The following is a 16,369-nucleotide window of genomic DNA, read 5'->3' on the forward strand; positions in this document are numbered from 1 at the left end:
AAAGGAGATAAAGACAGTGTAAATTGTGCAAGAAGAAATGCTCACCATCGAGAATTCTTAGGGAGCGGTAACCGGTTTGGCTCAGTGGATAGAGCATCGGCCTGCAGACTGAAAGGTCCCAGGTTCGATTCCAGTCAAGGGCATGTACCTTGGTTGCAGGCACATCCCCAGTAGGGGGTGTGCAGGAGGCAGTAGATAGATGTTTCTCTCTTATTGATGTTTCTAAATCTCTCTCCCTCTCCCTTCCTCTCCGTAAAAAAATCAATAAAATATATTTTTAAAAAAAGAATTCTTAGGGAAATGTTATTAAGCAAAAACAAGTTAACAGTATAGTCATTGCCTGGCCTACTATTTAAAAAAATAACCATCAATGTAAAACCTGGAAATTTCATTACTGTAGGTGGCTGAGAAGGCAAAGGGAATGACCATTTTAGATCACAGATCTGCATATCTTAAAATGTAACACATTCACCGACACTGTAACAGTTAAATAAAACATACACCTGTAGGAAGAACTGAATGCAATATTCCCAGCAGTTTTATTTATAAAACCCCAAATTTGGAAATAACCGAAACCATTGACAGATCAATGGATAGAGTGGTTATCCATAGAATACAATATTATTACCAATAAAAAAGTAACTATTTACATAAACAGTACTGTTGATTCTAAAAATACCTGTGTAGCAAGAAAGAAGTCATAGTTTGTTAAAAACTATACACCTTATAGTGCCTATAAAATTATGAAAAATATGAACTAATCTATTATAAGAGGACGTAAATCAATGGCTATATGGAGGGTAGAGAATCCAGAAGAGAATAAAAGGGAAAGAAATAAATACAGGGTTTGTAAAACTAGGTTAGAGTTGTTAGTATTGAAAATAATACAACGGTAAATAAATAATAACAGTATAAACTCTTGTGACTACTGTGTCTTATATTGTTGGGCATGATCACATTCACTGAAAGGTCATTGGTTTGATTCCAGATCAGGGCATATGCCCGCGTGGATCTGCAGTAACAGGCATGCAGGAGACAGGAGATTGATGTTTCTCTCCCTTTACCCTTCTCTCTAAAAATCAATAAAAATACATTTTAAAATATATAAAACTAAAGGCTGATGAAATTCATACACTTTTGATATTTCTCTTGAAATTTTCGTGTTTTCTTTGATTACAAAATCCACCATTATTACCCAGTACACCTAGTAGAAAAAGCCTTAATTGTGGTTCCAAATAAAAACATAGCTATTCCTCTCTTCTTAGAAAATTAAGATGGCAACTCTATATACACATGACCATCTCTCTCCTCATTTCCTGAGAGAATCATTGTTGCCTCTGTGGCAGCAAATACTGTCCAGAAGGGAAGGCTACTGCCATCAGATTGATCAGGAATGCTGAATTGTCACAAAACACACAACCTCGGACTAATTATACGATTATCCTTCCTTTAGCTTTGAGTTTTTCCTCTTGTGATAACCTTGAGGTGAACACCACAGCGGGGCCCAGGGAATCCCTAAAACCATGAGATTCTTTTCACAACCAATCACTTCAGCTACAAAAAGAACAAACAAGCTTCAGGACTGAGTCATTTATGGATAATGTTCAGAAGAGGCAATTTTCATCCAATATACTGCCATCTCTTCCACTCACTATGAAAACAGTGTCTGTCCCAATATTAGTTGGACTTCACAGTGTTACAAATGAAACCAGCCTATGATATTTCACACATCATGGCTCAGGGCTCCTGTGCAGTATGTAAGACATACTATGAACAGAGAATATAATTCATATTGTTCACAGAAGCACAACAAAGGACTCTTCTTCCACGTGATCATTGACCTCACCAATAATACAGGCACCAGGCTAAAAAATTAGAAAAAAAAAGCCATGCAGATTTTTGTTACAGGGCTTGGTTAGCAATAGAAAATCAACCAATATAAGACAAAGAGTGATTTTTTGTCATTATTATGTGCCTTCCAAAGCACAGAAAGTTTGGGACCCTACCATATCTGTTCCCTACTGCGTTTGACAGTTCACAACTATCCTTTCAAATTATCCCAGGCAATGAATATAACCCACAAAATTAGAGGTACAAAAGCAAAAAACACCTTTACTAAAAGATCATAAACCAGAACAGAGGATGGCAAGCAGTTTGTAAGTTGGTGAATTAGAACCTAAAAAGACTCATCAGAGGATAATGTGAGAACAATGACAGAAGCACAAAAAAGGACTCCTCTTCTGGGGGACCACTGACCTCACCAACATTAGAGGCACCAGGCTGAAAACTGGAACCAAAAGTTATAAAAACTTTCTTTCATTGCCTTCGTCAGTGGTATAAAATAAGCCATTATTGGACAAAGAGTGATTTTTCTGACATTATTATAGCTTTCCAAAGCACAGAAAGTTTGGGACCCCACCATATGTGTTCATATCAACATGATGATAGATCACAACTTTTGTATCAAATCATCCAGAGAGTGAAATTTAAAATAAATAAGAGCTACAAAAGAAAAAACATGTTTACTAAAGATCATAAACCAGAACAGAGGGCAGTAAGCAATTTGCAGGTTGGTGAATTAGAAATTAAAACAATTCATAAAAGCATAACGTGAGACTCACAATGTCTCTGAAAGTGGTAGCACTCCTTAGCTGAGGATGGGTGCTCTGGACAAACCCTGGGTCAGATGCATTCTCTAGTCAGAAAGGAAGGAAGATCCTGTCAAGAGCTTGAAGTAATTATAATGTTCTCAAGCACAAGTGGGAACACAGAATACATTTCCCCTGAGCACACAGGGTTTGTGACTGATGCACACTCTTCAGGTGAGCCAGGTGGTATAAGTGAAATATCTACAGCCACAAATGCTCGCTGTGACATCAATCGGTTAGCAGGTCTGGGCATGTTATCAAGTACAATGCAGCTCCTTCAAGCCTCACTTGTACCTGAAACTGATGAGGAATACATCAGAGTGCATGTTCCATTAAAATGGGTTTAAATTCAGAAAAAACAGTCCCAAAGAGTCACCTTCAGTGTTGTTATACTAAGTGAGAAAAAAAAAACATTCCCTGCACATTTAACACTTCTCTCCAGTGTGAACTCTGTGGTGGCTAGTGTGCTGAGCCCTTCAAGGAAAGGACATCCCACATTCTCTATATCTATAGGCCTTTTCTCCAGTGTGAACTTCTCTGGTATTCTTTGAGGATAGACTTATCACTGAAGGACTTTCCACAATAGCACTAATATGGCTTGTTGTCACTGTGAACTCTCAGGTGCCTAATAAGGTGACATTTTTGGCTAAAAGACTTCCCACATTCAGTACATTCAAATGGCTTCTCTCCAGTGTGAACTCTGAGATGTCTAGTGAGGGGAGCCCTTCGACGAAATGACACCCCACATTCTGTACACTTATAGGGCTTTTCTCCAGTGTGAACTCTCTGATGTTGTTTGAGATAAGACTTATCATTGAAGGACTTCCCACAGTCAGAGCACTCATATGGCTTGTCGTCACTGTGAACTCTCAGGTGCCTAATAAGGTAAGATTTTTGGATAAAAGACTTCCCACATTCAGTACATTCATATGGCTTCTCTCCAGTGTGAACTCTGAGATGTTCTCTGAGGTGAGCCCTTTGACGAAAGGACACCCCACATTGTCTGCACTCATATGGCTTTTCTCCAGTGTGAACTCTCTGGTGTTGTTTGAGATAAGACTTATCATTGAAGGACTTCCCACAATCAGAGCATTCATATCGCTTGTCGCCATGGTGAACTCTCAGGTGCTTTGTAAAGTAGGATTTTTGGCTAAAAGACTTCCCACATTCCGTACACTCATATGGCTTCTCTGCAGTGTGAACTCTGAGATGTTCTCTGAGGTGAGCCCTTTGACGAAAGGACACCCCACATTGTCTGCACTCATATGGCTTTTCTCCAGTGTGAACTCTCTGGTGTTGTTTGAGATAATACTTATCATTGAAGGACTTCCCACAGTCAGAGCACTCATATGGCTTGTCGTCACTATGAACTCTCAGGTGCCTAATAAGGCAAGATTGATGGACAAAAGACTTCCCACATTCAGTACATTCATATGGCTTCTCTCCAGTGTGAACTCTCCGATGTTGTTTGAGGGTAGCCTTATCACTGAAGCACTTTCCACAATCACAGCACTCATATGGCTTTTCGCCACTGTGAACTCTCAGGTGCTTTGTTAAGTTGGATTTTTGGCTAAAAGACTTCCCACATTCAGTACATTCATATGGCTTCTCTCCAGTGTGAACTCTCCGATGTTGTTTGAGGGTAGCCTTATCACTGAAGCACTTTCCACAATCACAGCACTCATATGGCTTTTCGCCACTGTGAACTCTCAGGTGCTTTGTTAAGTTGGATTTTTGGCTAAAAGACTTCCCACATTGCATACACTCATATGGCTTCTCTGCAGTGTGAACTCTCTGGTGTCTAATGAGTTCAGGTCTTTCTCTGAAGAATTTCCCACATTCACTACATTCATACTGTTTTTCTCCAGTGTGAACTCTCTTATGTCGAATGACATTCAAGTTTTTTCTAAACACTTTCCTACATTTGTTAAACTCATAAATCAGTTCTCCAGAAAATACACCCTGATGTTGAACAACTTTCAGGTTGTGTTTGGCAGTGTTTTCACATTCACCCCACTGGTGGTGACTATTTCCATGAAGAAATTGCTGTGAAATCTCACTGCCACAGTGTAGCTCCTTGGCCTGGTGCTGGAGAAGCTCTGAGTTGTACTGCAAGTCTTCCCCAACCTGCCTGCTGGTGGAAGGCACCAACGATAATAAATTGGACCTACTCACTGAGGAGGCCCTATCCATAGCTTGTTTCCAGGGCTCCTCTCCACATTCATTCCTCTGTTGCTGGTGAAGGTTTGCACTGAAACAGAAGTCTCCAACACATGTGTCACTACAGAAGGCTTTCAGCTCAAAGTCTCCGGCATGTGACCCAGTCAGGTGCAAAATACCTTTTAACACAGAGAAACACCGCTTACACAGAGGGATCTTCTGGGTGGCTGGAGCTGTCTTAGAAGCCCTGACCTGCGACTCTCCTTTTATAGGTACACTCTGAGCAGAACAGGCCTCATCACCGTTGATTTTATGCCAACAACCTGAAAAATGAGAAAGGGTAAAGAAAAGAATGTTGAATGTGGTGACAGGAAGTCCCATTACTAAAGTGTATTACAGATCACAAGTTGTTTCTATTCAATTGTCTGAAAATAAGAGATGTGTAGGAAGGATTGATAAGAGGCTCTTGAGACTTCCTGGGCTAATGAAGATCACAAAATAGGGAAGCCTCACCAGAAATAAGACACAAACATGGCAAGCACCACATGGATGAGAATATGGATTTCCAGCTAATACTTCTACTAACAGCATTTGGCATGGCTTGTCTGCTGGGGACAGGGACAAACTGTACAAGAATTGGTCAGTTCTTACTCCAAGTAAAATTCAATAAAGGCATAGCTGGTTTGAGGACTAATTAGCATGTATGTGCACCTCATTACACACATGCAAGTCAATGTTGCAGAATACTGCAGAGGCACCAGTGTAGCGGAACAGGTGATGAAGAGGTGAGCAGTCAGCTCTGGGCCAGAGCAACACAGATTGCTCTAGTATTCAGGGAAGAGAATATGATAAACAATTGATTTAAGGTCTCACAAGAACAGCCTATTGTTCATGTAAGTAAATACCACAACATGGAACAGTTCACCACAAAGAACCTCTATCTAGAGAAAAAAGGCAGAAGTTGAAGCCATGCATGTGGACACTGTCAGCCTCCCATGAAGAGAACGTGCAAGGTGGGACACTTAAACTCACTGCAAGATTCATGACTCTCTGTTTCCTATGCTTTTTGAGGTAACACAGGTTAGCGGGATGTTCATGGAGTTCTTTGCTCAGGACTCTCCATCCAGCTCATCCCTGGCAGCCACAGCTCATTTGACAAGACAGTGGGGAAATTTAGCAGAAACCATATTCTTGCTGTGGGAGAGAGAAAGCTATGAAAGGAAAATAAAGGAAGAGAGGGCATCACTTCAGGACACTTGGGAGAACATCAAAGTCTTACCTACAGATGACACAAGTGCAAACACTTCCAGCATCACATCAAAGTACAGAAGTCTCTGAGCCTCATCAAGGAGCCCCCATTCCTCCTGAGAGAAGAAAATGGCCATGTCCTCATAGTTCATATCCTGTCATAATGGGGACAGAACAGCCCAAGATCAGATTCACTCCTATGACTGTAAGTCTGTCATGCTCCCGACCCTCCAAATCCATCTGCTCTGTCTACTCTTCACATCAGAGAAAATACCAGGCCTTCATTCCATGAAAGCCACTGTCTTCTTATATTCCTACTGACATTTTGTCTACCCACTATATTAAAGGCATTTGAGCTGAAACCGGTTTGGCTCAGTGGATAGAGTGTCGGCCTGCGGACTGAACGGTCCCGGGTTCGATTCCGGTCAAGGGCATGTACCTTGGTTGCGGGCACATCCCTAGTGGGAGATGTGCGGGAGGCAGCTGATCGAAGTTTCTCTCTCATCGATGTTTCTAGCTCTCTATCTCTCTCCCTTCCTCTCTGTAAAAAAAATCAATAAGATATATTTAAAAAAATAAAATAAAGGCATTTGAGCAGATAAAAGATACCTGAGCTCTGGACCTTCTGTGCACGCTACACTGACTTTTATCAACAGAGTGTGTCAAAACCATAGGTTAAAGAGAGATGTTGGCCATAAAGATAGTGTGAGTGATTGGATACTGGTCTTGTCAGGCAATACCCTCAGATTGTTTCTCAAAGACACCAAATACACGGCATCCCACTTCGCCCTCTTGACCCCAATCACAAGGTGCTGAGACCATAGCTCTGCACTGCCTGTTGCACAGAGTTCTTTGAACAACACTTCTCTCACACAGCTTCATTCCCAGAAGCACAACTGCAAAGGTGATGCAAATTTGCTGTGATGAGGACAAATTGTTTCCTAATCACTTTTTTCCCCAAAATTATAGTCCACCATCTTCATAATCTCTTACCCCTTACCCTTCTCCCTTACCCATTCCAGTGGAGATTTTGAAGCCTGGGTAACACTGATGCATGCTATCTCACTATTAACCAGGGTGTCATCCCCAACACCAAAAAGCAGGTGGTCAGTTAAATGGCACCTAAGCTCTGTACCTTGAATGTAACACCAAAACACCCCTCCTTAGATGCAATTACCCTAAAATCCACCTTATTGGATCATCCAGACACCACCAGAAATAGACTCCCCATCATTCACTCTTCTGTCAGTGTCAGGGTGCTGTGGCCATCAATTCACATTCCCTCTTCAAGTGCATATCACTCTTTTCCACACCTGGCTCACACCTGCACTCCCTCAGCCCCAGCCCCCATAGTCCTCTGCTTGGCCTCTGAGTTATTACTCGGCATGTGTTGTCCAGAGAATGCTTGCCAACATCTCTCACTTAACAACCAACTCAAGTCCCAGCCCCGATGGCCCTCTGCATCATGTCCATTGATTCTCACAGACGAGCACTCAAGCCTCTAAACTAATCCACAAGACTGACTGCAAATTCCCACAGCCAGGCCACACCAATGGTCATAAAAAATCCTGGTGAGTGTTTAGAGAAATTAATATGTACCACCCCTAGTCTAATCTTATTTGAATAACTCTTCCGCCTCCTAATTAACCTCAGGTCTACTCATCTTCTAAAGGTCTTGGCCACTGCAAAACCATGATCTCTCCCTGACACTGTACAGGACAATTTCTGTCCCTGTGCTGTGTTGTGACCCACAAATACTGGCCAAAGCAGGAAAGCCAGTCCTCAGGCTCACACTGACCCTTCTGAGCTACTACTACCATTACCAACCTGACGATGATTGCCTGTAGAAATGATCTACAGTCCTGGTTGAAGTGTGTCTCAGCTGGTTGAGCATAGACCCATGCACTGGTAAAGTCATATGCCTTGGTTGTAGACTAGATCCAAAATAGGAGTCATGGAGTAGAAACTGATCATTTTTTCTTGCTCATCACTGTTTCTCTGTCTCTCTCCATCTCCCTTCCTTTCTATGTCTAAAATCAACATATATACACTGGGTGGCCAGATTATTATGATCACCTGACATTTGTAGGCAAATTAGCTATAATTTCATGCTGAAGTTGCTAGAGGGCCAGACCATTATAAATAGGGAAGCAGTTTGTTTGCCATGACAGTAGAAGTGATTTTTTTCTAAAGATATGTGTAAATAACGAGATTTAACAGCCTTTGAACGTGGGATGATTGTTGGCACTTGGAGCCATGGAGCGAGTATCAGCAAAACAGCTGAATTAGGTAAATGTTCCAGAGCAGCTGTTGATAGTGTTTAAAGCCTGGACTGTCAGCCAAAAATCTGGGTCTGAACGTGCGAATTGTGGCCGTCAGCGAATAGTCAATGTTAGGCCAAGACTGGTACAAGACAACAGAAGGGCAACAGTGGATTAAATTTATGCAGATCTTACTCAGGGATCCTCTCAAATGATCTCTGAACGCACAATAATAATCTGGCTACTCAGTGTGTGTGTGTGTGTGTGTGTGTGTGTGTGTGTGTATATAATATACACTGAGTGGCCAGATTATTATAATCTCTGAACGCATAATAATCTGGCCACTCTGTGTGTGTGTGTGTGTGTGTGTGTGTGTGTGTGTGTGTGTTTATATATATATATATATATATATATATGTATATATGTATATATATATATATATGTATATATGTATATATATATATTTAAAAAGCATACCTGCACGTTCCTAAATCAGCTCACTCTTCACTCCAAGCCTCTGCACATTCTGGAACCTATGCCTTGGCAGTCCTCCCACTTATTACACTGGTTTCTAAAAACAAGGTCCACGTCATGAAGCCCTAGTCCTGTCCTTAGGATTCTGGGCTTAGTGTCTGTTCAAAGTCCCCAGGTCCAAGGGCTACAAGAGTGGCTGACAGTCCCAGGACACCACTATCTCAGAGGCCACAAGTTTGTCAGGCCCTGAAATAAGTTCCACAAACCTTGTACACCTAATCGATTCTGCATTTGCAGGAATTTGTGGAAAGGAAATGGTCTGTTGTGAGCCTGGCAAACACTGCCAGGATCTAGGGGTTAAGGCTGCTCTGTACCCTTGCCCAGCCCATAGGTCAGGTGACCTTCAGATGCCTGTATTATCTCAGGGCTCAGTGCTTAGTGCTCACTCTTGCCAGTTACCTTATCATTTACAGGACTTCTCCTTCCTGTCCACAACTGCTGTCCTCTGTCTTCTAGTCTGTTCCTCCTCTGAGCAATGATAGTTAAAGTTAGAACCCTAATTCAGAAAATGTTCCCCCCCTTTTTTCACAACCATCTATTGTTAAGTCTGATCAAATAATTGAATAGATACCCCCTCCCCTGGGAACTTACCTTTATGCCATTTCACAATGGACATTCTACTTGCTTGGACCACATTCCACTTGCTAAGACTGTTATCTCTCCCCTCCAACATTTCCCAGAATGCAGACCTAAACAGAGAATTCTCTGACCAGGAATAGCCCACCTTAGAGTCCATTAAAAATCTGACTCCCCATCTTTGGGCGCTGGTGCCATTTTGGGGCTCAGCCCATCTGATACCCTGATGACCTAATAAATTCATAATTCTTCACCCTTTCTGGTCTTGTGCGATCCTCCTTCGGTGACCCTAACATTTGATAGCAAAACATGGGAGGGTTCTATGGGGATGGGGAACCAAGGTTCTGCTTTGGTCAATCAAAGTTTGCTACTCGGAGAGCAGTAGGCAGTGGCAGCTCAACCTGGGCTTTCCTCCAAATTCTATTGGGGTGACTCTATTACAGGCCTCGGTTAGACCTCCCTCCCTTATCAACCATCCTGAGCCAGCCGATGACTATGCCAGATCGGGAACCTCTCCTTCTCCATTGCTGACCCTCCATCCCACACCGGCCAATCTTCTCTAGGTGAGTGACTATCCACAAATTCACTCATCTCAAGTCTTCTGCCCACTCTCTCAAACTGACTTCTCGAAAGTCTCTCATCTTAAAAGTCCTAGCGCTAGGCCAGAAGGAAGACTCCTCAGCCATGTAGCTTTGGGTCTTTCTGGAGTGGGGGCGCCAAGTTCAGAAGGTCATCTCTCATTTCCCATGGTGATTTGTTTAGCTGCGGGGATGCATGCCCTAGTCACCTCTGGGTTTGTGGTCTGTGACTCACCCTTCCTCTCTCATGAGCCACACTCCCTCTGCACACTCACGGGGAAGATCATGCCCAACAACCTCATTTTTTTTTTTTTTTGTAACACTGTTTGGCCATAATATAAAATAGATGATAAGTTCCAATGTCCTAAAAATGGCACTTTTAATTTTAACACATTGCAAAATTTAGATAACTGCTGTTACGGCAATGGAAAATGGTCAGAGATTCCCTACGTACAGGCTTTTCCCACTCTTCAGTCTCAATCCTTTCTCTCAGTTCTGCTCTATCCATTAGACCTTTCTCTTTCACACAAAACATCATACCCCTAACATTTCTGATGCTGAATGTACTTTTGACCCAGCAGACCATAAGCGTCCATCTTCTTACACAACCCTTCCCTCACTTGCAGTAGATTACCAAATCCAGACCCTCCTAACCAGCAACCACCTTCTCCCCAGCTCCTGAAAGCCAAAATCCCAAGAACTCGAGCTCCAATACAGCCTTTTCCCACCTAACACTTGCTCTCGGGCCACTCTAAGACTGCCTTCCTCAACAACTGCTTCTATTCCTACACCCATTCTACCTGAGGGTGGGAGCAGGAACTGAGGGTATTGGCTGGGTATACATTCCATTATCCATGTCTGACCTCACACAGATTGAGAGGCATCTCAGGTATTTTTTTACCAACCCAACCACCTTTACTAAGGAAGTTAAGTACTGGGCCCAGTCCTATGGCCTGACCTGGCATGACATCTGAGTCATCCTGTCGTCCTCTCTCACCCCAGAGGAGAAGGAGCACATCTGACTAGCAGCTCAGGACCATGCTGTGCCCTCCATAGACAGGACTCGGTGGCCAACACAGATGGCGCTATCATGTCAGTTCTCCAGGGCACTGGCTCTGTAGCCTGTCTCATTGTCAAACTCAAAAGGCTGCCCATAAGGCGGTCAATTATGACAAACTTAATGAAATCACTCAAGGTCCTGACCAAAACCAAGTTCTCCTCCTCTCTGGACTCACAGAAGCCTTACACAAATTTACCACCTTAGAACCCACCTCCCTAGAGGGAGCCCTTCATCTGAACAGCCATTCTATATTCCAATCAGCCCCCGGCATACACTATAAACTTTGAAAAGTAGACACAGGTCCACAAACGCCTCAAAAAGACACGCTTAATGTGATCGCTGAAGTTTTTAATAATAGAGAGGAGGAGACCCCAATTCAAAAACAAAGGTGAGATCAGGCCAAGGCTGAGGCCCAGGCGAAGGCCCATCAGCTCCTAGCCACTGCTCTCAAGAACCCCAAATGAAGTGCTGGTCCTCCAAACAAGGGTGAGTCAGGGGCTAAGCCTCTTCCGGGCCCAAGCTTCAAATGCAACCAGGAAGGACTAAGTCCTGCTCAAACCCGAGACCCCTGGCTGTGCCCTACCCACAGTGAAGAAGGGAATGCCAATGGAAATCAGACTGCAATCTGGCCCCTCCAGGTCAGACATCGGCCAGCCCAGCAAGGCCACCTTATGGATCCGCTTTGAAGCTCCCAGAGCTCCTGGAAATGGCCACCGAAGACTGAAGCCGTCCAGGCCCGGAGAGGGCTCCACAGACTTATGTCAGCAGGACAGAGCCTCGGGTAACAATGTGGTGGCAGGTAAGCCAATCTCCTTTTTAATTGGCACTGGGGCCACTTATTCTGCCCTCCCAGAATTCACTGAGACCCTTTTCCCCTCCTCAGTCTCTATTATGGCGGTTGACGGATTAGTTTCAGTCATTAGCCACCTCACCTCTACACTCTATCTTATTAAATACCCCCATCAACTCTTTCCTCTTTCTACCTCAGTGCCCAACCAGGACTACAGTGCATCCCCTCATAAACCTGACTGTCCCAAACAACAGTCACCTACCTCAGTGTCACTCTCACCCCACACACCTGTGCCATTCCTTAGACGGTAAATGCCTTATCTCCTCCATGACTGTCCTTCCTTCTGAACAAGAAATACTCTCCTTTCTCAGGCTCGCTGGGTACTCTTGCCTCTGAGTTCCCAGCTTCAGTCTTCTCACAAAGCTACTCTATGATAGGACCCCCGCCTCACTGAGCCTTTAGATCCTTTAATGCTCTGAAAACTGCTCTCACCTCCGCGCCTTCTGACATCCCCTCACCCCCTTCCCAAAGAACAACTTTCTTTGCTGCAAAACTAGAAATGCTTACTTAAAAGTCTGGCTACTATCAGAAGCTGAACTCATTACCACCCAAACCTGAGCCTGTTATCACTAAGGAAAAATGTGGCAGTTTTAAATCCAAGCGCCTGGAGGCCTGGGGACAGCCTGCAGGGCCTGCTCTCTCCTCCCCTTGTCTTTTCTCCAGCATCATGTGCCTACACATGCTTTTCCAGAGTCTTTGGTAGCTTAAAGGTTTTGGAGCATTGCTGGTTTAAATGATAAACATCTAAATACTTTAAAACAGAATAAAATACTGAAATATTGATTGCTAGACATACTTTAATTTGCATGCTCTTCGTTATTATTATGCATGGTCTCTTGTACTTTGAGGAAGGCATATTAAAGTAAGAGTGTGTTTAAAGTGTGTTCATAAATGTAAATGCTCTTTGTTTACTTTTTGGCTAAAGCTGGTTACTTGTGAATGGGTAGGATTGTGTTAACCTGTGAGTCAAGACCTGATCACCCCTGATGTCCCAGAGGAACCCCTTCTCTCCTAGTAAGCTAAAGCAGCCCCTCCCAGATTCTCTCCTGTTGCTTACATCCTTAAGTTGAAGCCTACACTTTATTTCCAGCGCTCATTAACAGTTCTTGTCACTACCATGGAAAGCCTCACAGGTATTCCTGCTTGATATTTGGGAACATCTCTCCCCTTTTCTAGCCTTCTTAAACGTAAAATCCCTGGACAAGACTGGCAAATTGACTTCATTCACATGCCTCCTATTAAACACACACACACACACACACACACACACACACACACACACACACTGCAAAGGACACAAAGTAGGGAAAGATTCCATAATACAGGGAAATAACAGAGCAGACAGGAGGCCAAGACAGTGGCTCAGGAGAAGCCCCTGTCTCCCCAACTCTTAGCTATACCCCATGTAACACCAGAATACACTCCAGAGGAACTTCAGTCCCTAGTAGCTCTTGGGGCTATGCAGGAAGATCCATGGTTAAAATTGTCGGGGAAAATATATCCTGCCCCAGGGACAGGCCTATGATAGCTTACAGGCTATTAAAAGTTTCCTATGTATAGGATACATTTACAACTCCTACAACCCCTCATCACATGTCCTAGCCTAGCCTTCCTACTGCAAGATATCTCCAAACCTGTTCTACTTGTTACTCAGTATCTCCCCAAGCACAGGTTAGACTTCCTTCTTTCCCCACTCATCAGGCAAGGGGGCAAATCCCTGGACAAGTCTGGCAAATTGACTTCACTCACATGCTTCCTATTTTTAAAAAAGGAAAGAACAAATATCTCCTAACCCTTGTAGATACCTTCTCAGGCTGGGTAGAAACATTCCCCATTGAGTCTGAACAGTCCATTGAGGTCACACAAGCTCCCATTCAGCACATCATTCCCAGATCCAACCTGCCCACCTCATTACAAGCAGATAATGGACCTGCTTTCATATATCAAATAACTCAACAGGTCTCCTCCACTCTGAATATCCTGTGGAATTTACACCCCCACCAGCCCCAATCTTCAGACAAGGTAGAAAAGAGAAATTCCTTTGTTAAGTCCCACCTAACTAAATTAACTCTCAAAACTAAAGAACCTTAAACTGATCTCCTACTGCTAGGCTTTATGCACAACAGAGCAATCCCCCCACCATGCACCCTCCTTTCTTAGTCCCTTTGAATTCATGTATGGAAGACTCTTCTTATTAGGAAACTTGCCTTCCACAGAAACCCTCTCGGAGTCTATGTCCCCATTTTAAATCTATTCCAACAATTACTGAGAGAACATGCTAATCAAGCCCTCCCTCCACCTTCTAAGGGAGACATCTGCTAAGCCTCTACAGCCAGGGGACTGGGTCCTCACCGTGGTCGGCAAACTGCGGCTCGCGAGCCACTTGCGGCTTTTGGCCCCTTGAGTGTGGCTCTTCCTAAGCCTTAGGAGTACCCTATTTAAGTTAATAACAATGTACCTACCTATCTAGTTTAAGTTTAAAAAATTTGGCTCTCGCCGAGACCGGTTTGGCTCAGTGGATAGAGCGTCGGCCTGCAGACTGAAAGGTCCCAGGTTCGATTCCGGTCAAGGGCATGTACCTGGGTTGCGGGCACATCCCCAGTAGGAGATGTGCAGGAAGCAGCTGGTCGATGTTTCTCTCTCATCGATGTTTCTAACTATCTCTCTCCCTTCCTCTCTGTAAAAAATCAATAAAATATATTTAAAAAAAAAAAAAATTTGGCTCTCAAAATAAATTTCAATGGTTGTACTGCTGATATTTGGCTCTGTTGACTAATGAGTTTGCCGACCCAAAGGAAACCCACCCATCAAATAATTTACAGCCCCGATGGCAAGGCCCTTAGCAGGTGCTCCTAACCACCCCACTGCAGATAAACTATCAGAGCAAACCCCGTGGTTCCACCTTTCCAGATTAAAGCCCATCCCCAGAACATTTCATCATGTGAGCTCAGTCCCCTAACTATTACAGCCACCAGATTGGGCCCACCAGACCCCGCCTTACCCTCATCTATCGCTCACCCAATGCAGATGTAGCCCCCAACAATCAGTGTTTACCCGTCCCCGTAACCCACCATATCCGACTCAAAAGCACAGTTCAGATAATCCCTCTCCTCATAACCCTGGGCATCACATCAGAGGTTGGAACTGGCACAGGGGGCCTAACCACTGCTCTATCCTATTTTTTAATCCTGTCTCAGGACCTACAAGAAAGCTCTGGATGCCAGCAAGGGGCAAAACTGGGAAACAAGAACCTCGCCCCCAGGGTAACCTACCCTCCCCTAGCAAATAACTCGTCAGGCAACTAAGACCCCTGACCTTTTCCTCCCTAAAGATCACATCTAGGCCTCAGTTGCATTTCAGCTCCAGGCCCAGAAAAGCAGCAAAACCAGACAAGTGACGCTGTGGCAGCCTTGGGAGCAGCTTCTGCCTCCCAAGTCCCCCAACAGGACCGTTTTCGAGCCTTCCAGGTGGCCTAATAAATCCATAATTCTTCTCCCTTTTGGGCCCTAGTGTGTTCCTCTTTCCGCGACCCTAACATCTATGGCCCCAGCGTCCTGAGAATGAAAGGAAAACTCCTTCCTGTCCACAGCTGCTCTCCTCTGTGTTCTAGTCTGTCCTTCCTCTGAGCAATGTTAGGAAAAGTTAGAATCCTGCCTCAGAAAATGTCCCTCTTTTTTTCACAACCATCCATGTCCCCTGCGTTCTGAGAATGAAAGTAAAGCTCCTCCTGCAAAACCACACCTCGTCTCTCTGTTGCCTTTACACCCACAACAGCCCGGGTTCCCGAGTCCTCCCTGCTCGGTCGCACCATCACGTCCTTACAAGGCGGCCCTGCAGCCTTTCACCCTCTTCCCCCATCAGCCATTTGTCACCCACGAGGGACTCACCATTCTGAGCGCTGGGACCTGGGCGGCGGGACCTGAGAGGCCGGTCCCCAAGGCTGGAGGGTGAAATGGGGTCAGGCTGCGGGGACGCTGTGAGCAGAGAGGAGTCCGGGAGGCACGGGGACCCCAATCTCCGGCTGTTGGGCTCAAGGAGCCTCAGACACACCCCGCACGGCAGGCGCGCTGCCTCCCAGGCCTCCTCTTCCTCACGACCAGCGCCGCCCTGAAGCCTGTGAGTCTGTGAACAAAGACCTAAAAAGTTAAAATGACCACCGTGAGGAGGAAGGCGGAAGTCCCGCCCTAACTGGATGCGCAGACGACGAAATGCCCTTTAACCCCGCCCACATGCGTGCCGTGCCGTCTGGGTAATGTAGTTTTCTCAACAGCTCAGTGTAGTACTAGCATCTCAGCCTATGAATTATATGAATAAAGGTGATGTGGCCCAGCAAGTGATGCCTGGGGAGGGAGTAGATGGGACCAGAGGCCTGGCTAACTGGATCAGACTGACAGATCTCTGAGGAGAAGAAGGTGGGAGGACTGCCAGAGATCCACCAAAGAATATATACAGAG

General features: G+C 44.6%; 1 protein-coding gene and 1 long non-coding RNA gene across 2 annotated transcripts in view; both read right to left on the minus strand.

The window, feature by feature from the left end:
• The window catches only part of LOC111823825, a 42,045-nt gene extending 26,160 nt beyond the window's left edge, over positions 1-15,885 (minus strand). The window contains exon 1 of the long non-coding RNA XR_002826934.1: positions 15,821-15,885. This is a non-coding gene — a long non-coding RNA (uncharacterized LOC111823825). The remainder of the gene's footprint in view (positions 1-15,820) is intronic.
• On the minus strand, positions 521-15,927 carry LOC102431342 (zinc finger protein 260-like). The gene is made up of 3 exons (XM_014447770.2): positions 15,803-15,927; positions 6,088-6,211; positions 521-5,131 (listed from the first exon to the last, which is right to left on the minus strand). The coding sequence occupies exons 1-3, from the start codon at positions 15,803-15,805 to the stop codon at positions 3,237-3,239; spliced, it is 2,022 nt and encodes a 673-aa protein (XP_014303256.2). The 5' UTR covers positions 15,806-15,927; the 3' UTR covers positions 521-3,236.
• Positions 15,928-16,369: the final 442 nt, after the last annotated feature.

Source organism: Myotis lucifugus, unplaced genomic scaffold (genome assembly GCF_000147115.1).
Source record: "Myotis lucifugus unplaced genomic scaffold, Myoluc2.0 scaffold_711, whole genome shotgun sequence".
In the NCBI taxonomy this organism is placed as follows: domain Eukaryota; kingdom Metazoa; phylum Chordata; class Mammalia; order Chiroptera; family Vespertilionidae; genus Myotis; species Myotis lucifugus.